The sequence below is a fragment of the Ornithorhynchus anatinus genome, chromosome 7 (assembly GCF_004115215.2).
Source record: "Ornithorhynchus anatinus isolate Pmale09 chromosome 7, mOrnAna1.pri.v4, whole genome shotgun sequence".
Classification (NCBI taxonomy): Eukaryota; Metazoa; Chordata; class Mammalia; order Monotremata; family Ornithorhynchidae; genus Ornithorhynchus; species Ornithorhynchus anatinus.
This window is the reverse complement of record NC_041734.1, coordinates 20,476,818-20,499,129: the sequence shown is the minus strand read 5'-3', so window position 1 is coordinate 20,499,129 and position 22,312 is coordinate 20,476,818. Positions and strand designations below refer to the sequence as shown.

The window sequence follows — 22,312 nt, the reverse complement described above, 5'->3', positions numbered from 1 at the left end:
GGGAGTGACTTGCAGAAGGCAATCGGGAGATCTGGGATTCGAACGCAGGTCCCCTCCCAGGCCCTTACTCTTTCCAATAGGCCCTGCTGTTCTCCACTGCTGAGTACAGTGCTCTGCACAGAGTAAGCACTCAAGTTATTACTACAGATTGACTGAGTGGGTCTTTCAGCTGTTGCCAAGTCACTCCATGGTTTAGTGGCTAGAGTCCGGGGCTGGGGGTGTTCAGACGGACCTGGATTCTAATCCCGGCTCTGCCACACGTCTGCCGTGTGACCTTGGGTGAGTCACTTCATCTCTCTGGGCCTCAGTTACCTCATCTGGAAAATGAGGATTAAGACCGTGAGTTCCACGTGGGACAGGGACTGATTATCCCAGCGCTTAGAACAGTGTTTGGAATGTAGAAAACTCAACACCATTATTATCATTGTTATTATAACAGGAGTTTGCTTCAATTGGTTTTTAAATTCCCTTACCTACCGAAGCAGAAAACACCACCTTCGGTACCCAAGTGAAAAATAACATTTATCATTTACTCTCAAACGAATTCTCCTAAAATACAGATAGAAGGCTTCCCATCCTTTATACAGCCTAACCAACCTTTACACAATAAGAACCTTTAGATACGCTGGCTTCTCATTTTCCATAGATAAGGAAAACAAAATTAAAGCACAAACAATCCCTGGAAGCAACTCTAGGAACAGTTTCATTTTGTGTGTTTAAAAATAGGAGCACAGCAACTGGCAAGTGGGTGCTGGCTATCCTGCAAAGATCCAGAAACTCCCAGGGCAAAAATCAAACCTTCAGGGAGACCAGTAAATTTACCACCATAACTAATGACCAAATTACGTCCCGCCTTTGCCGTTCTTCCGGAGGGATAGAAAATCACACTCAGTTGAGACCTGGCATCAAGGTGCTTGTGTGTGTAGGTATGTGTGTCACTCATTCATTCAATCGTATTTATTGAGCTCTTACTGTGTGCAGAGCACTGTAGTAAGCACTTGGAAAGTACAATTCAGGAATAAAGAGAGACAATCCCTGCCCACAGCAGGTTTACAGTCGGTCAGTCGCACTGAGCACTGTACGAAGCACTGGGGAGGGTTCGCTACAACAGAGTTGGCAGTCAAGCTCTCTGCCCATGAAGAACTTGCAGCCGGTCTAGAGGCCTAGCACCTGGAAGAAGCCATCATCGCTCCGGCCTTCGGGGTACGGGCGGGCCGTCCGACACATCCACATGACCTCACTAAAGGTAATTCGCCAAGACAGCCGTGCCGGCAACTGGGCATGAGGGTCGCCGTGCCCCACACCCCTGCGATTATTACCCCATGGATTGCGGCCTCTCTCTGCTCTGTGATAACAATATCCTGCCCGAGGATAACTCGAAGACTTTGAAACGCCTTCCTAGTCTAGGACCTCCTTCACTTGAGAGCTCTCTACTGGCATTCCCATGATGCCCCATTGCATCTTATGGTGAATTATTTATGAGCCCTTCAACCAAAATAGCACTAAAAGGAAACCCTAGCAAGAAAGTATTTCTTTAGCAACTGATCTCATCTTGTTTCTAAAAATCACCAAGCAGATACAAGACAGCTGTATATCACAAATGCGGATGGGGGAAAGGATATGGAAAGAGACGATCAGCCTCTCCTATTTATTTATATTAGAGTCTGTTTTCCCCTCTAGACTGTAAGTTCCCCTTGGGTACGGAACAAGTCTACCCATTCCCAATAAGCGGTCACTTGAGTGCTCTGCACACAGTAAGTGCTCAATATATACCACTAGGAGATTACCCACACTCATCAAGCTGGAGGCAGCTTCATCATAATCAAAGGTTTGGAGAAGCAAATACAGTGAGGTTTAGCTTCTGGATCTGTGAACTTTGGACATTTGATATTTGCCCCACCCCAGATGCGACAGCCCTTACGTACGTATCTTTAAATTATATATCGTGAATTATTTATTCATATCAATGTCTGTCTCCCCCGTAGACTGTAAGCTCGTTAAGAGCAGGGAACGTGTCTGCTAATTCTGTTGTATTATATACTCTCCCAATCACTTCAAAAAGTGCTCTGCACACAGTAAGTGCTCAATAAATACGATTGACTGCTCTACACATAGTAAGAGCTCAATCAATACCACTGATTGATCGTGGATTAGCTCTCGAGAAATTGGTCCCAAAGGCTTGTGTTCAAGCCGACTTGGTAAATAAGGTCTTGGGTTTTCAACCTAGGTCATGTCTACCCACTCTACAGTAGGGCACAGTGGATAGAGCACGGGCCTGGGCGTCTTAAGGACCTGGGGTCTAATTCCGGCTCTGCCACCTGTCTGCAGTGGGACTCTGGGCAAGTCACTTTATTTCTCTGTGCCCCAATTACCTCATCTATAAAATGGAGATTGAGATTGCGAGCCCCATGTGCGACAGGGACTGTGTCCAACATGATTAACCTATATTTACCCCAGTGCTAGCACAGTCCTTGACACATCATAAGCCCTCAACAAATACCATCATCATTCCTGTTATTACAGTAATGTATCTTCCCAAGTGCTTAGTACAGTGTGCTGCTCACAGCAAGCACTCACTAAATACCATTATGTGATCGAAATGAAATGTCTTCACCAGCTGCTCAGAAACTGGGACCGAAAACATTACGTTGATCAACTGAAGAGTCCCTTTCCTTTGTCCTCTCCTTGTTTCTCCTTTACCCCTCAATCTTCAGCCAGTGGATTAATGGTGTACTACTAACTTGAGCTTGGGGAACATCTTGACACAAAAAGGAGTGACAAAAAATGGCACTAGGCATTATGGGTAGAGAAGCAGCTTGGCCTAGTGGAAAGAGCACGAGCCGGGGAGTCAGAGCACGTGAGCTCTGACCTGATCTGCCACGTGTCTGCTTTGGGCAAGCCCCTTCACATCTCTGTGCCTCAGTTACCTCATCTGCAAAATGAGGATGAGGACTGTGAGCCCCATGCGGGGCAGGCGCTGGGTCCGACCCCATTACCTTGTATCCACCCCGGCGCTTAGAACAGTTCCTGGTACATAGGAAGCGCTAAGCAAATACCACAGCTATTATTAATTATTAAATGCCCCAGGGCAGCAAGGGGCAATCAGAAGATGCTCTCAGTCCGGCGTTCATCTTATCGTCCGTTCCCACGCACACTTAAAACATCACCCTCGGGCAGTACCGTCTTCCAACTCCAAGGACAACTTGTCATCAGATGCCCTCTAGAAGGAGCGGGTCACACAAACGAGGATCCCCGGGATGAATTAATTTGGTTTCGACAGCTGGCATCCCAGGATCTCGGCACCGTTCTCGGGAGGGCAGCCGAAGCGAGCTATCCTATCCTATCCTATTTATCCTATGCGCCGTTTTCCGGGAAGTTTCAACTTTTGCGAGCCGTGAAACCCAGCTGGCCACCTCTCCTCTGGCTCGCGCTCCGCTCAGCACGGTGACCTCTCGGGGAGAGTTCTGCTACCCTGAGAGGCCTGTCTCTCTGGCCCCAGAGTTAAATAGGGCAAGTTGAGTAACAGCCACCCCGACCGCATTCCAGAAATGTTTAGAACGGCTGAAGTCTCCTACGTACTGGATCCAATCCGAATTGGAAGGGAGGTTCCTTGTTTGGGCAATGAAGCTACGAGGCCATTTAGCCTGCTGAGAGAGATCCTTTACTCAATCGTATTTATTGAGCGCCTACTCTGTGCACGGCCCTGTACTAAGCGCTCGCGAGGGGACAACGGAACAATATAATAGACATCCTCCCTACCCACAATGAGCTTCCAGTCCAGAGAGGTGACGAAGGCCTCTTTACCGGTTCCTTCTTTCACTGACCCCTGACCCTTTTGACCCCTGCAAGGATCTTCACAGAGGGACGAAGAAGACCAGACTTGCCCCCGTCTTCAAAGCCCTACTGAAATCACCTCCTTTTCCAGGAAGCCTGCCCTGACTAACCTCTCATCCCCCAACCTCATCACTCAATGGTATTGATTGAACGCTTACTATGTGCAGAGTGCTGTACTCAAACGCATGTTCCACCTTTACGCTTGGGTCAGGACCCATTAAGCCCGCTGATATGCCATCCGCAGCCCCACAGCGCTTACGCTAATATCCTCAGTCAGCTGCTTCCCCTATTCATAATTTATTTTTACATCCGTCTCTTCCATTCAACTGTAAGCTCCGTGGTGGCAGAGCCTGTGTCGACCAAACTGAACTTAGTACAGTACGAGCACTCAGGAAATCATTGATTTTTTTTTCTTCAACGGTCCCATGAAGCACTTATTATGTGCCAGGCACCGTAGTGGGCACTGGGACAGATGCAAGATAATCAGGTTGGATATGGTCCCTGACCCACCTGGAGCTCACAGTCTTAATCCCCATTTTACAGATGAGGGGGCTGAGGCAGAGAGAAGTTAAGACACCTGCCCTAGGTCCCGCAGCAGACAAGTGGCGGAGCTGCGAGTAGGAACCAGCTCCTCTGATTCTCAGGCCTGTGCCCTTTCCATGCTGCTTCCCCACTGATCCATCTAAAAGACCATTCTTCCACCCTGAAAAACAGGGACATTCTAAACAACAACGACGTTTAACACTGAGCAGGGCTGAGTCCGGGAAAAACATCTGTTGCAATTAGATCAATGGAAAGTCCCGCCCAAATACCCGCATCTCATCCTAGAAGCAAAATACTCAAGGCTCGGCCAGTCCATGGAATTTGTGGAAAGCTTACTGTGCGCAGAGCACTGTACTAAGTGCTTGGGGGAGGACAATACAACAGACACACTCCTTGCCCGCAATGAGCTTTCAGTCTAAAAGTTCAGTATAACAAACACACTGGCGCGGGCAGGATGAGGTGAGACACGGCCTGGATTAGAATGGAAATTCCCAACAGGAGGGGTGGTGACTCCTTCATGTTTCCAACAGTGCTCATCTTCTATCCCTGCTTGGTTTCCTCAATCCCATCCTGTGGCTCAACAGCAGTGATGGGGATTACTGACCAGCCAGTCAGCTCCAATGCCTTCTACTTAGTAGTTGAGAAGGTGCAGCAGAACAGAGAGGCATGTTCCCTGCCCACAGAGGAGCTTACCTCCAGGCAGGGGAGAGTATTCCAAATTAGTGAATGTTTCCGAAGACCGTGCCCCTCTCAGGGTGGCAGCTGGAGAGTTTCCAGGACTCTACCAGTCTCAACTATGGGAGGGAGAGTCCATCAGAGGCCTACCCATTCCATTCCTAGCTTGGGCAGAGGCTAGCGGGAGGAAGGCCACCTGCTACAAGTCAAAACTCTCCCGTGCTGGGCAGCAGAGGAATGGGAGAGAGTCAAGGATGGAGATTCGAGCTGACTGTGCAGAAGGAGGCAATGGTAAACCGCTTCCTGATTTTTACCAAGAAAAGTGTATGGATACACTACTGGAACGATGGCAGATGGAGGTGGGGCGTTCTGGGAGAGATGTATCCGTGTGTCGCTATGGGTCGGGGACAACTCGACAGAAAAGACAAAATGAGACCTGTAGACTGTAGGCTCCCTGTGGGCAGGGAGTGTGTCTGCTAACTCCGCTGTACAGCAGTATAATTGTACCATGGGCTGCCCGAAAAACAAACAAATGGGTGTGGGAGCAAAATTAAGCCAGTGTGGTCTTTGGAAGGCCATATGACTCAGACTTAGATGAGCGTATTTTGGATACGTCATTGGGAGGACTAATTCTCTGGAGAAGACACTAATGCTTGGAAAAGTCCTGGACAAATGTGGAAGAGGCAGACCAGCAGCTCGATGGAGAGAAACCATAACAACGACGACGAAAGAACAGATTATGGCAAGAGAGAGGATGTTATGGAAAAAATATATCCATAGAGTCGCTATGAATCTGAAATGACTCGATGGCACTTGACAATGATAATAATAATAGTACTCTCTCAAGTGCTTAGTACAGTGCCCTGCACATGCAGTACGCGCTTGATAAATACCATCGATAGACTGACTGATGTACATTGGAATAAACATATATACCCCGAGAGGGTGGGAATGAAACACCACCAATAGCTGGTGAGATGATGCCGGACTGGGTCTTGGGAATCCTTTGGGGAGGGTTCGTTGGAGGTGGGATATCAGAGGAGCTTTGTAAACAGGGAGAGAGCTATGGTGTGTCAGATTTGAGTTTGGGGGTGGGAGAGTTGAGAGGGAGATAAAGTTTGCTTGGGGGGAATGGAGGGAGAGTGGTGTGGGGAGGGAAGTTGGGGAGAGAAAGAGGCAAGTAGACCATTCATTCAATAGTATTTATTGAGCGCTTACTATGTGCAGAGCACTGTACTAAGCGCTTGGGATGAACAAGTCAGCAACAGATAGAGACAGTCCCTGCCGTTTGACGGGCTTACAGTCTAATCGGGGGAGACGGACAGACAAGAACAAAGACCAGGGAGAAGACTGAGAGCAATAGTCTTTTCCTGCTAGGATCAGAGCTGGGACTAGGCAGGGGAAGAGGAGGATCTTGGAAAGGCTGTGTGGGGAGAAACCAGCAGGATTTGGCAGGCAGCTGGCATGGAAGAGCTGAGACACAGAGGAGTTGAGGATTTGGGAGGTGTGTTACCAGCAGTGCTGGGAGAGGCTAGGCGCAAGAGAGGATGGGGGAGGGAAGATGAGGAGTTCAGTTTTGGGCCTGAAGAATTTGTGGGCTGGGCCGGACAGTTGAGCGGAGGGGTGCTACAAGGCAACGGGACGTAGTTACGTCCCATCCCAACTGGAGAGAGAGATTCAGGGGCCAACGGCAGACAGACTGTAGCTGAAGCCTTGTGAGCAGAGAAGCTCCCTGAGCTAGTGTAACAATAATGACCGTATTTGTTAAGCACCTACTGTGTGTCCAACGCTCTTCTAAGCACTGGGGTAGATCCAAACAAATCAGGTCAGACAGTCCCTGCCCCACAGGAATCCCACTGTCTAGGTGAGAACAGGGTTGGAATCCTCATTTTACAGTCAAAGAAACCGAGGCCCAGAGAAGGGAGGTGACTTGCCCAAGATCACATGGCCGACAAGTGGTGGAACGGGGATTAGAACCCAAGTCCTCTGACTCCCAGGCCTGTGCTCTACCCTCTAGGCCACAGTGAGCGACAGAAGAGCAGGAGGCTTTTTTTTAAGGTACTTGTTAAGTGCCTGCCATATGCCAGGCACTGTACTAAGTAAATACAAATAGATTGGACACAGTCTCTGTCCCACGTGGAGCTCACGGTCTTACTATCCCTTTTACAGAAGTAACTGAGGCCCAGAGAAGCAAAATGGCACGGCAGACCGTCACTCGCCACGCTGTTTCTCCTGAGGAACACAGCTCTGCAGAAAATCCAGGGGTAGGGGATTACAGACAGACGAGGAGCCAACGAACCTAAAGAGCATTCAGAGAAGTAGAGGAGTATGGAGTCAGCACCGTGTCAGCAAAAGAGGGACCCGACAGTGATTCCAGAAGGAGGAAGTGGTCTGCAGTATCAAAGGGAGGGGGAAGGTCTGAGAGGAGCATCTTTGGACTTGACTATACGGAGGTTATTAGAGAGCACAAGTTTGACGGTGCCATGGGACCGAAAATCTGATTGTAAGGAGTCACGGACGGAACTGGGGAAGAGGAAATGAAGAAACAGGATGCGTATGACCCTCGGCATTCTCGAGGCACTCGGATCTGAACCCACTGGACAGTTGGCATCCACCCCCATCTCTCAGCTCCTCGGCACTTGGCCCATCTCTGTAATTTATTTATTTCTCTCCATGCCTGCCTCCCACTGTAGACTGTAAACTCGTTGGGGGCAGGGAATGTGTCCACCCACTCCGTTATACTGTACTCTCCCAAGCGTTTAGTACAGTGCACTGCACACAGTCAGGGCTCAGTAAGTACAATTGGTTGATCACTCAGACAATTTCAGGAGTATGAGTAGGAATGCAAGAAAGGAGATGGGGTGAGAGTGGGTGGCAGGTTCATGAAAGGACCATTGCAGTATTGAAGTATTCTGGCCTGGAACACCCTCCCTCCTCACATCTGCCAAACTAGCAGCCTTCCTCCCTTCAAAGCCCTACTGAAGTTCAACTCCTCCAAGAGGCCTTCCCAGACTGAGCCCCCCTTTTCCTCTGCTCCTCCTCCCCTTATCGCCCTTCTCCCTCCCTCTGCTCTACCCACCCCAGGACCCCATAGCACTTATGTATATATGTACATATTTATTATTTTATTATTCTATTAATTTTATTAATGATGTGCATATATCTGTAATTCTATTTATTTAAATTGACGATATCGATGCCTGTCTACTTGATGTGCTTTGTTGTCCGTCTCCCCCCTTCTAGACTGTGAGCCCATTGTTGGGTAGGGATTGTCTCTGTTGCCATATTGTACTTTCCAAGGGCTTAGTACAGTGCTCTGCACACAGTAAGCACTCAATAAATACAACTGAATGAATGAGAGATGTGGGTAGGTTCGAAAACAGGAGAGGAGTCATCATCAATACTATGTACTGAGTACCTCCTGGGTGCTCAAAATTGTTCTAAGCGCTTGAATGAGTAGAACGGAGTAAACAATAATGATAATACCAGTACTTGTTAAGTGCTTACCATGTGCCAAGCACTTTACTAAGGACTGGGGTACATACAAGTCAGTCAGGTAGGCACAGGAAGCTCACAATCTAAGTAGGAGTTTCTTCCTCTCCAGACCGGAAGCTCCTTGTGGGCGGGCAACGTGTTTACCAACTCTGCTATACTGTACTCTCCCCCAAGCACTTTGTACAGTGCTTGGTGCAAAGTAAGTGCTCAAGAAATACCACTGATTGTTTGGGAGGGAGCAGGGATAGACATGATCCCTATCTTTAAGTAAAGTGCTTACCCTCTACCGGGGGAGACTAACTTTAAAACCATTTACAGACAGGAGGAAGAGGGTAAAGGGGGACAAGGTACATGAGTTGTACTTATCTTGGGAATAAGCCTCCTGAGATGGGGTACTCTGGGCTGTTGTGAGTTTACTAGTGTTTAGGGGGCAGAGAACTGGTGAAGAGGCAGCTGGGAGAGTAAAACTGGGGAGATGAGAGAGTTGTTGGGGAAGATTGGAGGAGAGGAGATTTCAAGAGGGCAATGAAGATGGGGAGAGCTTTCGTCTTCTTCCCCAACTCCCTCTCTGGCTCCAATAACGATAATAATAATAATAATAATAATAATAATGAGATTTACGTGCTTACTACGTGCCAAGCACCGTATTCGCACTGTGGTAGATACAAAGCAATCAAGTCCCACTTGGGCCTCACAGTCTTGGAGGGAGAACAGGTACTGAGTCTCCATTTTGCGGATGAGGGAACTGAGGTGCAGAGGAAGTGAAGTGACTTGTCCCAAGTAACACAGTAGGCAAGCGAGAGGGCCGGCACTAGAACTCAGGTCGTCTCACCTCCCGGGCTGTGCTCTTTCCATTAGGCCACACTGCTTTCACCGAGGTAAAATTTTCTTGCCCTTCCTCATCCATTTCTTCCACTTCCCTGGCCTTTGGCTCTAACTATACCCCGCTGGGTTATTTCCAGTTTGCTCACATCACTCTAGAAGTGAACAGACAGCACTATAGGAAAAACGGAATGCTGGACGAGTATGGGAAAATGAAGCTCCCAAGCCAAGAAAAAAGAAATAGGTTAGTGGGGCTAGATAAGAGGACCGGGGGTTGGCTAAAAAGACAACGAAAGACGGGTGCTCAGGCAGGGCGGCAGCCGGAGGAAGTCTTTACTTACCCGAAAGAGCATCATAGAATTCTTCTTCACTAAGAATGCTGAGAGGAGGGGAGCCTTTAACGAGAGACTGCTCTAGTTCATGATGCTCTGTGGCCAACGTCTCCAAGGCTTCTGACAAGATCTTGTTTTTCTCTTGTTCGTGCTCCAATTTTAAATTCCTCACCTAGAAGCAAGCAGATGTCTGAATGAAGCCTCGTGCCTTCGAGCAGGGGAGGTTGGGGACGGGTCCCAGTGTTCAGCTTTCTTATTCCTTACTCCTAGACGGGCTGGGGTGTGGAGCTCAAACCGCCCAATGGATTGGCATTTTATTTTCCTTATAAAAAATTTCCAAATTCTCTTGGAATTATTACCAATAATGACCATGGTATTTGCTAAGCGCTTACTATGTGCCAAGCAGTGCATTAAGCACTGGGAAAGATACAAGCTAATTGGGTCAGACACAGTCCCTGTCCCACACAGGGCTCACAGGGCTTTTGCTTTGTTTCTTTTAATGGTATTTGTTAAGTGCTTAGTGGGTGCCAGGTTCTGCACCAAACCCCGGCGTAGATACAAGATAATGAGGTTGGACACGGTCCATGTCCCACATGGAGCTCGCGGACTTGATCCCCTTTTGCCAGATGAGGTAACTGAGGCACAGAGAAATGAAGTGACTGGCCCAAGGTCACACAGCAGACACGTGGCAGAGGTGGAATTAGAACTCAGAGCCTTCTGACTCCCAGGGCTGTGCTCTATCCACCAGGCCACATTGCTCTTAACTTACCAACACTGTCCTCCCCTAGACCGTAAGCTCCTTGTGGGCAGGGAATGTGTCTACCAAGACTGGTATACTGTACTCTCCTAAATGCTCAGTCCAGTGCTCTGCATACAGCCAGCGCTCAATGAATACCACTGATTGAGAGCTGCCCCTTCCTTGAACTGGGTTCTGCTCAATGACAACGACAAAAATGAAAGTATTCCTGTTCTGCATGGGTGAATGAGTAAAATGATTCTATAATTTTGTTTTTCTTATTGCTTTTCTTACTTCAGCTCCAACAGAAATAGACCAAGAACCGGAACTCCAAAACTGAATTCTAATTCTGAAGTCAAATTCAATTATTTCATTGGCTGGCTAGAGCTATAAATTTGAGGACTCTCTTTTCTAACTGACTTTAAATTAAAAGCAACATTCCATTCAACATGTCCTCATTGTGAAAATTCCTCTGATGTTCCGGTCCATTTTCAATATGAAGAAAAAACTCTGTACCTAGCCCAGGGGTATGCTTAATAAATTCCATCACCATCACTATTATGTTTTAAATTCTTGCTTTTACTAAAAGATGGTTCAAATGATATTTTAAATACAGGTCTTCCTCCTAAAATAGCACAGTTGCACTCCTGCAAGCCTCCATGTTTTTCAAAAAAATCACCTTTCATTAACAGCTATTTCAATGGGAACTAATGGGGCTGGGGGAAAATTAGTTTGAAACAATAATACATGACTTCTATCACATCGAGGGCCACTCAAAAGAGGGTGAAAAATGAAAAAAAGCTTTTATCAAGTGTTAGAAGGCGAAAACCAAGTAGGCTACTCAACTTCACTTGTTTCTCAGCTATACAAGTATCTCAGAAGGAACAAGTTCCCCAACGCTTAAAGACGGTTTCTAGAAAATAAGTTTTAACAATAAGTTTTACCAGTTGCAACTGGCTCCCTTTGCAGTGCTAATGATTAGATGACAGGGTTACCACATGATCTCGTCATCTGCTTTTCACAGAATTCCCAGCAGAGCCGCATTGAGCAATACCCAATTTATTGCGCAACGTTCCACTGAGATCCATGTTGTGGGGATCCTGTTCCTCTGTTTGTCCATTGTGGTTTAACCAAATCACACTCGAAAAGGCCAAACGCTGCCTGTAACGCTTGTATGATTATCACCGGGATTAGCGGCATTAAACAAGGGTCAACTGTGTACAAAATTTGTTGGGTAGGGATTGTTGTTGGGTAGGGATTGTCTCTATTTGTTGCCAAATTGTACTTTCCAAGCACTTAGTACAGTGCTCCGCATATAGTAAGCACTCAATAAATATGATTGAATGATTGGTCTGTGTAATTTGGTAATATACAGGAATATAAACAAACTAGTGACCTCAGAATCTTCTCATTACATCGTACATGTATATGTACATATATATATATATATAGCATATAAATGTACATATATAGAGAGGCATATATGTATACATATATTAATAAAATATCCAGTTTAGCACTAGGGGTTTCTGCCAATTGAAGAAGACACTGAGCCTCATTACACATAATAAGCACTTAAATTCCATAGTCATAAGAATGCTTACTGATAGGACCTTTATCCTCAACTCCAGAATATGATCTAGCTTTGGGTGGGCAGCAGATCTCTGGACATGCTTCCAACGGTCAAGCCCAACACTGTCGGTAATCACTCGCGGACAAGGGATCGTGCCTACCAACTCTGTCGGATTGTCCTTTTCCAAGTGCCTATTTCAGTGCTCTCCCCACAATTAACACTCAATAAGCATCGGTGTTTGAGTGCCAGTTCTTTCCCTCCACCTAGAGGACCTCTTTCCCTCTAATTCTCCCTATGCGGATCCAACAGATGATTGCTCTTCCCCGACCCCCTTCAGAATCTTATCAAAGGCCCATCTCCTCCAAGATGCCTTCTCTAACTAAGCTCCCCCTTTTCTCTTCTCCCATTCCCTCTGTGTCACCCTGACTTGCTCCCTTTGATCTTCCCCCTTCCTGGATGTACAGATCTGTAATTTCTTCATTTTTATACAATGTCTGTCTCCCCCGCTCTAGATTGTAAGCTTGCTGTGGGCAGGGAATGAGTCTGTTTATTCTTACATTATACTCTCCCAGGGGCTTAGTACAGTGCCCTGCACACAGTGAGCGCTCAATAGATATGATTTATTGAATGAATGAATAAGGTCAGGACACACTGCCACTGCATTCGTATTGCACCCCTCAGCTCTAACAATGCAACCAGCAAGGTGTACGTTCTCTTTGTGAGGTTGAAAGCTTTAGTTTGAAATCACTGGCCCTCTCCAAACATCCACTCAACTTCAAGGGGTCTCTCAGAACAAGGAATTCCTCAGACTTGAAAAGTCTCCCCCCACGTCATCCAGGGTTCTTGATCCCACACGTTTGAGGAAGTTTTTTTCATTCTGACTGGGCCCCGTCCCCATTATCAACAGACCAGCTGAATTCCGACACATCTTTTACCCTGATTTTCTATTTATATTGGTTTGATCTTTTCGATTGCATCTGTCATCCCAACCGCTCCCCAACTCAACTAATTCCCACCCGTGTATTTTTTTCTCCCCAGTGCTTTGTACCAAGCGCTACTACTACAAGAGGAAGGATTTAGCAACTGGCAACCTCTTTGAAAAGGGAAAAAAAAAAGAGTCAAGTTTGCCATCATGTTTTTACCCGTGAAGAAGAAAAAATCAAAGACCTTGTTACCATCTCACTCCAATCTAAATCGATATTCTCTCACAGAGCAGTCTATTTTAGTCTCTCAGGTACAAAAGGAATAGTCAGTAATAATAATAAAAAAATAATATTAATGATAATGGTACTTGTTAAGCACTTACTACGTCCCAGGCACCCTATAAGATAGGTTGGACATAGTCCTTTGTCCACTTGGGGTTCGCGGTCTAAAAGGGAAATCGAAACCCCATTTTGCAGCTGAGAAAACTGAAGCTCAGAGGACCGAATTGCCCAAGGTCCCAAAGCAGGCAAGTGGGAGGAGCAGAATTAGAACCCAGGTACCCTAACTCCCAAACCCATGCCTTTTTCCACTAGGCCACACTGCTTCAGATTGCGGGCCCTTACAGAAGGATTTCAATGTATTCATTTATCTTACGGTAGATTGGTGAACAATTATGAAGGGGAAAAAACATACTGACCTAGAATGCCCATGTATCGGCAAATGCAGGGAACAAATAATTCATCTTCCTAAGAACTCAACTTCTCTCTCAATTAAAAACTGCTTCCAAAAAAAAAAAAACCCCAACCAACCACCCAACCCACGGTTCTCCAATTATGCGGCACCTACATCTGTTCTCACTTGTTCCTGGAGTGGGAGTGAAAATCGGGCGGTGTGGGGAGGAGGGAAAGGAGAAAAGTGGGTTTGGCGATGTTTCGTTTCCAACTGGATTTTTCTCATTCAACATTTCCAACTCGTTTGCCCTGATGACAAATGCAAGGATAATATTCTGCAGTGAGGGCTGAAAGTTGCCCACTGAGGCTGTGAGGACATAACAATGATAACAGCTACGTATTTGTTAAGTGCTTACTGAGTGCCAGGCACTGTACTAAGCGCTGGGGTGGATACAAGCAAATCGGGTCGGAAAGAGTCCCTGTCCTGCATGGGGCTTACTGTCTCAATCCCTGTTCTGTTACCGATTTGTACATTTCAAGCGCTTAGTACAGTGCTCTGCACATAATAAGCACTCAATAAATCCCTATTTCACAATGAGGGAACTGAGGACCAGAGAAATGAAGTGACTCGCCTGAGGTCACACAGCAGACAAGTGGTGGAGTCGGGATTAAAACCCGTAAGTCCCACTGATTGATTGATCTTTCAGAGTAGAAAACAGCTTGGCTGTTCTATTGGCTGCTCGGAGAAGCAGCTTGGCTCAGTGGAAAGAGCATGGGCTTTGGAGTCAGGGCTCATGAGTTCGAATCCCAGCTCTGCCACTTATTGGCTGTGTGACTGTGGGCAAGTCACTTAACTTCTCTGTGCCTCAGTTCCCTCATCTGTAAAATGGGGATTAAGACTGTGAGCCCCACGTGGGACAACCTGATTCCCCTATGTCTACCCCAGCGCTTAGAACAGTGCTCGGCACATAGTAAGCGCTTAACAAATACCAACATTATTATTAGAAAACGGGTCCCTGTCCTCTTCTGATTCTCTGCAAATAAGGGAGTTGGCCGATTGTGTTTGAGTGGTCCTAAAATGCTGCTCTGGGGATTATTTAACCATTGTTCACACAGACTTCACCTCCCTTAAACTGTGGAGGGTGGCCTTCTAAATGGTTAGCAGGACTCTACTTCAAGACTCAATCTGTTTTACCAGAATTCCCCATATTAACAATAATGATAATAATAATAATAATGATAACAATAACGGTATTTCTTAGGCACTTACTATGTTGTCAGGCACTGTACTAAGTGCTAGAGTGGATGCAAGCAAATCAGGTTAATCAATCAATCAGTCGTATTTCTTGAGCACTTAGTGTGTGCAGAGCACGGTACTAAGCATTTAGAAGAGTACAATACAACAGAAATGGTTTCCTTTTATAAATGTGGAATCACCCAAGGCATCACTTCTTCCACAGGCTCTTCCCTGACTGATCCCTCGATCTTCCTGGCCAGGTCTTCCACGTAGAGAAGCAGTGGTGTGGCCTCGTGGAGTGAGCATGGGCCTTTGGGTCGGGAGACCTGGGTTCAAATCCCAGGTCTGGGCAAGTCACTTAACTTCTCTAAGCCACACTTTCCTCAGCTGCAAAATGGGGATTTAATACCGGTCTGTCTTCCCCTTGGACCGTGAGCCTTGGGTGAGACAGGAACTTCGTCTGACCCGATCACCTTATATCTAGCTCATGACCACAATCACTTATTTGCTCATTCGCATTTACTGAGCACTTACTGTGTACAAAGCACTGTACTGAGCGCTCGGGGAGAGGACGCTACAACAACAAAGGGATACGTTCCCTGCCCACAACGAGCTGATTATGATTGTGACGTCACTCCTGTGCAGTAATCCATTCATTTGTATTTGTTACTGCTTTACGTAGTGTCTTGTTATTTATAACTGTATCTTGGCCCCCTTAACTCTTTTATTTCTATTAATTTATGTCTCCCGGTGCTGGAGAGTCCCTCTAGACTCTAAGCTCCTTTTAGACTGTCAGCTCGTTGTGGGCAGGAAATGCGTCTGTTGATTGTTCTAGTGTACTCTCCCAAGTGCTCCGTACAGTGCTCTGCACACAGCAAGTGTTCAATAAATGCGGCTGCCTGACTGATGCCTCCCAACCCTGCCAGTGTCTTCGTGGCTACAGCAGGCTGACAGCACCGCACGGACACGCCCATCTGTGAGACATGGCGGAGGTAGAGGCAGAAATAATTCACAGAATCCCACGCGAAGAGAAATCCGGCAGTGCACACTGACGGAACACTGGCAAGGTGAGGTCCCGGGAAAGGCCGCAGAAGGATAACGGACAATTAAACCTTGCCAAGAACAGTTTGCAACCGGGAAATTGATATTTTACCATTCACAGTACATTGCGTCCAATTATCGCACTCTTTCGACAGGTGAGATTCGGTCGATTCTGCCTGGCCCTTTGAACTGATGTGGCTTTCGTGAAGACGGCTGCTGGGCCTTGTCTCTACGATTCTTGGCTTTGAATAATAATTGTGGTATTCGTTCGGTGCTTACTGGATGCCAGGCACCGTACTAAGCCCCGGGGTGGATAGACTCTCTGTCGCACATGGGGCTCGCAATCTCATGTCCCATTTTACAGATGGGACATGAGAAGCATTGAGAAGCAGCGTGGCTCAGTGGAAAGAGCATGGGCTTGGGAGTCAGGGCTCATGAGTTCGAATCCCAGCTCTGCCACTTGTCGGCTGTGTGACTGTGGGCAAGTCACTTAACTTCTCTGTGCCTCAGTTCCCTCATCTGTAAAATGGGGATTAAGACTGTGAGCCCCACGTGGGACAACCTGATTCCCCTATGTCTACCCCAGCGCTTAGAACAGTGCTCGGCACATAGTAAGCGCTTAACAAATACCAACATTATTATTATTATTATTACAGATGAAGTAACAGACTCAGTGAAGCGAAGCATCTTGCGATTAGACTGTAAGCCCGTCAATGGGCAGGGATTGTCTCTATCTGTTGCCGAATTGTACATTCCAAGCGCTCAGTACAGTGCTCTGCATATAGTAAGCACTCAATAAACACTATTGAATGAATGAATGAATGTCCAAAGCTGACAAGTGGCAGAGCTTGGGATTAGAACCCACGACCTTCTGACTCCCGGGCCCGTGCTCTATCCACTACGCCACGCTGCTTCTCTACGTGAAGCTCCAGGAACTGGCTTCTGTTACTTCAGAGAGAAATGGTAGAATTTCAGCAGCTCTCTGGTGTTATCTCCTCCAAAGAGGACAGCAGGGGTCTCTCCCGGGGGTTACAGACCAGGACTTTAATATCTTTGAGCAGATGAAGTAACTCCGACGGCAACAGAATATGAACGAGCATCAGTGGAGGCCCTAAAAGAGTTTAGTCGCCACTTGCCATTTTAACCTTGGTTTTGACCTGAGGCGGGGAGTGGGAGGAGATAAAGAGGGGGCCTTGGTCTCAGGCTGATTTGTTTGCGACGACGAGTCCTTTTGCCCCTCTTAGCAGAGATGCTGTTTGGTGAACCCCCAGCTCGCCGGACCACCCCCCGACCGCCCACCTACCCAAGATGGCAGTCCTATCCGGCTGGGGAGGGCCAGGTGGGAGCCGTGCGGCCAGGGGCTCCTCTTTCTAGAAGGGACATCTTGGCTTGTGGGCAGGGAATGTGTCTACCAACTCTGCTGTGGTGCCCTCTCCCAAGGGTCTAGTATAGTGCACTGCCCACAGTAAGCGCTCAATAAATACCACTGGTGGCTGAATAGCTCCAGGGGGAGCGGGGCATGCTTGGACTTCTCTGCCCACCGTCTGCAACACAGGAACGGTTGGGGCCGTTGATTGCGCCAAGCTTTCCTCCAACAGTAACCTACTGCAGCTTCTCGCTTCAGTCGTCGTTTTTGCCGTGTTTTTCACGTTCTTTCATTCTCTGTCTGCGGCCACTTGCTCCCTCCCGTCTTGGAATTGCTGGCGGCCCAGTGATGGTGCCTGAAATATTGTCCTTGTACCTTTTCCCGGTGCACGGGACCGTGTTTCGCACAAACAAATGCAACAGATGACAACAACGGCAATAACAAAAACATCAGGTGCCGTGAACCGATATCTTACAAGGAACTAGACTGAAGAGAATCAGGGCAAACCGAAATCCACGAGCTGATTCATGCTAAGAGGAGAGAGGAGGAACTGACACTGCTTAAACCAAACCAGTCCAAGCCCAGGACATGAATTATTTGATCGAGGGAAAGGAAAACAGTGCATTTTGGGTTCTGAGCCCGGCTCCTCCACACGTCGGCTGTGTGACCTCGAGCAATTCGCTCAAGTTCTCTGTGCCTCAGTCACCTCATCTGAAAAATGGGGATTAAACCATTAAATGGGATTGAGACCCATATGGGTTGGGGACTGTGTCCAACCCTATTAGCTGGTATCTACCCCAGCTCTTAGTACAGTACCTGGTACATAGTAAGCGCTTAGCGAGTACCAAACCCCCCCCCCCCCACCAAACTGCTTATGTTTAAATTTTTAAGAAGGTAGCTGCCGGAGCCTCTGTATATGGCTTGCTGATTGCAGGCTGGACACCCATAATCAAGAAGGACCCAAGGCATTTGTTTTCAGAGAAGCTGAAGAAGTCATCTAATTGCCTCCCATGTTTTTAGCATCTGGGTGGACAATTGAAGGGATTTGTTGAGTGCTTACTATGTGCAGAGCACTAAATAGAGCTCTTGAGAGAAGACCACACAACAGAGTTGGCAGACACAATCCCTGCCCATGAGGACCTTTCGGTCTAGAAGGTAGAGGGTTCCCAGATGTCCTAATAGAAGCATTTAGAAGCTAGAATTGCTGGTTGTTGGGAGAAACCCAAATGCACTACTTTTATTCCTAATTAAAAGTGAGTCATGTCTCTGTTGAGAAGCCATCTTCTCGGGTATAATATTGATCTGAAAAGAGTCACGGAGAAGGGAGACAAGAGTGACTTTCAGGGAGGAATGGAAAACTAGGCTTGCACTAAGAGGAACTTAATGAGAGGGCTTTTCTTGTCCCAACTCCCTCTCTTAAATTTAGCTATCCTGATTTCAGGGCAACGTTAATAACTGAAGTTGTATTTTGCCACATTAGCTTTTATGAAAACTATTAAAATTTTAAGGTTGCACTGATGTTAAGGAACATTTCCAGAGGCCACCTACGCCCTAGACTTTTAAAAACATGTTTGCCCCGCTCGATTCATTCCCATACTCTTCCAATAATAAAACTGCTGAACTTCCATCACCTCATACGTCAAATATTAAACCGATTATTTGGGAGTCATCCTCTTGCCCTTTCATCTCTAGCCATCATAGATGTCACGGAAAACCGATAATGCATTTTAGGAAACGATTAACGGAATTCCCAGGTCTGTACCTGAGTTTCCCCTGTCTGCCTCCCCTCCCATCATTTAATCAATCAATTGAATTTCTTTAACCTATCGATGTGTCTTTTGTCACATTATACTTTCCCGAGCACTTAGTACAGTGCTATGCACACAGTAAGCGCCTCAATAAATACAACTGAATGAATGGTGCTTACTGGGCCTTTACTGGCACAGAGCACCATACTAAGTGCATGAAAAAGTTCGATACAGTAGAGTTGATTTTTCAGTCATATTTACTGATCGCTGATTGTGTGCAGACCACTGTACACAAGTAGCAGAGTTGGTAGACAGGTTCCCTGACCACGAGAGGATTGTGCTAAACACTTGGGAGAGTCTGATGAATGGACACAGTTCTTGCCCACTGGGAGCTTAAAGTCTAGTGGGGGAGAAAGGCATTAAAATCAATGACAGGAAGGTAAGACAAGCAAGGCGTGAGGACATGTGGACATAAATGCAGTAGGAGTGGGGAAGTGGATTGAGACCCTAAGTGGTTAGAGGGCAGGACTAAGTTCATGGGTCAAACAGTAGGGAGGGAAAAGAAGGTGGAGAAATGAGAGGTTTCCAGGAGATGTGATTCTGGTTGGGTTTTGAAGGTGGTGGGGGGGGACTGAAGGGGAGGGTGGACTGTCAGATGTGAAGGGGAGGGAATTCCAAGCAGGAGGCAGGATGTGAGCAAAGGGTCGACAGGGAGAGAAAGGACAGCTAGGCCCAGGGAGAAAACTGGTATTCAAGCGAAATGGACAGGCTGAGTGGCCATGGGTGAGGAGCAAGGATCGGTTGGGGGAGAGGATTGACTGAGCTGTACGTGAGGAGGTGTTTCTGTTTCATGCTGAGAGGCCTGGGCCACCCCTGGAGGTTTGCGGGCAGTGGGGAGGTGAGAACAGAATGATTTTTCAACAACAACAACAAAAAAGCAATCTGGGCAGCAGAGTGGTACGAAGGACCCCGGAGAGGAGAGAGCTGGGACACAGCGGTCGAGGGAGACTAAGATGAGTGGTCAGACCAGCGTGGTAGCCGTCCGACAACAGTCAGACGCCCTCGCCAGCAGTGGCCGTCCTCCTCTTGGGCCTTGCCACTCTTGCCACTGACTAGTTCCTTCTCCCTGCCTCTCCTCCATGACCCGCACACCCTCGGCTCTCTGGAGGCCCACGGGTCTGCCCGTCAATCCATCGCTGCCCCACGGCCATCTCCACGGCCACCAGAGTGCCAGGCGGAGAACCCAGAGAAGGCCGCTTCCCCTTTTGGTAGAGCGATGATTAACTTCAAGAAGCTACCCGTTCGACTCCCACGCAGGCAGCGCGGTGGCCCAGTGGGTAGAGCAGGGGTCGGGGAGTCAGAAGGACCTGGGTTCTAATCCCTGCTCTACCACAAGTCTGTTGGGTGATCTTGAGCAAGTCGCTTCCTCTCTGGGCCTCAGTGACTTCATCTGAAAAATGGGGCTAAGAGCCTGAGCCCCGTGTGGGACGGGGACTGTGTCCAACCTGATTAACTCGTATCTACCCCAGCGCTGGGACAGATAATTATAACAATAATAATAATAATGATAATAATAATAATGAACGGGGGACAGAAGCCAGCACATCTGACCACTTTTAACCCGACCTAGATCTTTTGTAAGTCAGACATCATGCCTCATTTCGCCCATATCAAAATCAGGGTGATGGCTCCCTCCTACCTGCCACGGACTGCGTCCGACCTGATTCAAGTGCCTCTGCCCCAGTGCTCAGTACAGCGCTTGGCAGGCGGTGAGCGTTTCTCCGGTCCCGCAATGACCGCCTCCCACGGCTGCCATATGGACTGCTTCAACAACATCTGAGAAGCACACTGGGTTCCTTGAAGAGAAGGGATGAGATACGCTCTTGGTCGCCCTGCCCGTACCAACTGGGGGTGACGCTCCAAACTGGATTTCGTCAAGGTGGGGGAAACTGTCTCCAGCTGCTCCCCTCGGAAAGGGTTCCCACTCCGGGGGGGGCAGAGCGGCTTCTGGGATGCCCCGGTGCCTGCCCGATCCCCATCCAATGGAGACGGAGGCTTCAGTGGGTATAAAGGGCCCGGATGAAATCTTGAGCTCCTCGATAACCAATCCATCAATCGATCGTATTTACTGAGCTCTTACTCTGTTTGCAGAGCACTGTACTAAGCACTTGGGAGAGGATGGAATAACAGATAGAGTTCGGATCTGGGAGTCAGAAGGTCATGAGTTCTAAACCCAGGACCACCGCCTGTTTGCTGTGTGATCTTGGGCAAGTCACTTCCTTCTCCGTGCTTCAGTTACCTCATCTGTAAAATAGGGATTGAGACTGTGAGCCCCACATGGGACAGGGAGTGTTTCCAGCTCAATTTCCTTGTATCCACTGCAGCACAGTGCCTGGCACATAATAAGTGCTTAGCAAATACCATTATTATTATTATTATTACGACAATGGAAAAATATTTAACAGACATTCCCCGCTCACCACAAGCTTACAGTCTAGATAACCCCTTGAAACCTCCAGAAAAATATGGCCATTCAACTGAAATGTTAATTTTCCGACCAGAGGAAGAGAGCAGAGAAAGGGGGATCCAGTTCGGACTGGAGGTGTGGAGTGGCCAGAGCACGGGCCTGGGAATCAGAAAGTCATGGGTTCTAATCCCGGCTCCGCCACTTGTCCACTGTGTGGCCTAGGGCAAGTCACTTCACTGGGCCTCAGTTACCTCATTTGTAAAAATGGGATTGAGACTGTGAGCCCCATGTGGGACAGGGACAGTGTCCAAACTGCCTGACTTGTATCTATCCCAAAGCTCAGAAGAGTGCTTGGGACATAGTAAGGGCTTAACAAGCACCATAATTATTATCAGTATTATTATAATACTGAAAAGGGAAGGAGAGAAAGGGAAAAGCCCTTCCCTATATTCAGACCAATATCATTACAAGTTCCGTTAACTCTGAGCATGAACAACTATTCATCTTTTAATTAAAATCAATTCAAAACTCCAGAGGGTCTTTTTTTCAGATGAAATACTGCAGATGCAGAAATCGGGTTCATCTGCAAATGGATCCCCAATGTTCCTCAGATTTTTTTATTTATTTTAGGGTCTACCTCCCCGGCTAGACTCTAAGTGCTTTGAGGGCAGGGATCGTGCCTGTCCAATGTCCCCTGAACTCTTCCAAGTACTTAGTACAACTCTCTGCGCCCAGAGAGTGCTCAAAACTCATCTCGGCTTCATGGATAACTTAATTAAGAAAAAGACACACAAGGGTGGTGAGACCACATTCATTATTTAGAAATAATTGGCAGTGCAGGAGTAAAA

The 22,312-nt window shown here is 47.4% G+C and overlaps 1 protein-coding gene across 2 annotated transcripts in view; it reads right to left on the bottom strand.

Annotated features, from left to right (window-relative positions):
• OSBPL1A (oxysterol binding protein like 1A) overlaps nt 1-22,312 on the bottom strand; it is a 140,402-nt gene that overhangs the window by 41,575 nt on the left and 76,515 nt on the right. For both annotated transcript variants that reach the window (XM_029068555.2, XM_029068556.2), the window contains exon 15: nt 9,711-9,873. In XM_029068555.2, coding sequence (XP_028924388.1) covers nt 9,711-9,873 — 163 coding nt within the window. The remainder of the gene's footprint in view (nt 1-9,710; nt 9,874-22,312) is intronic.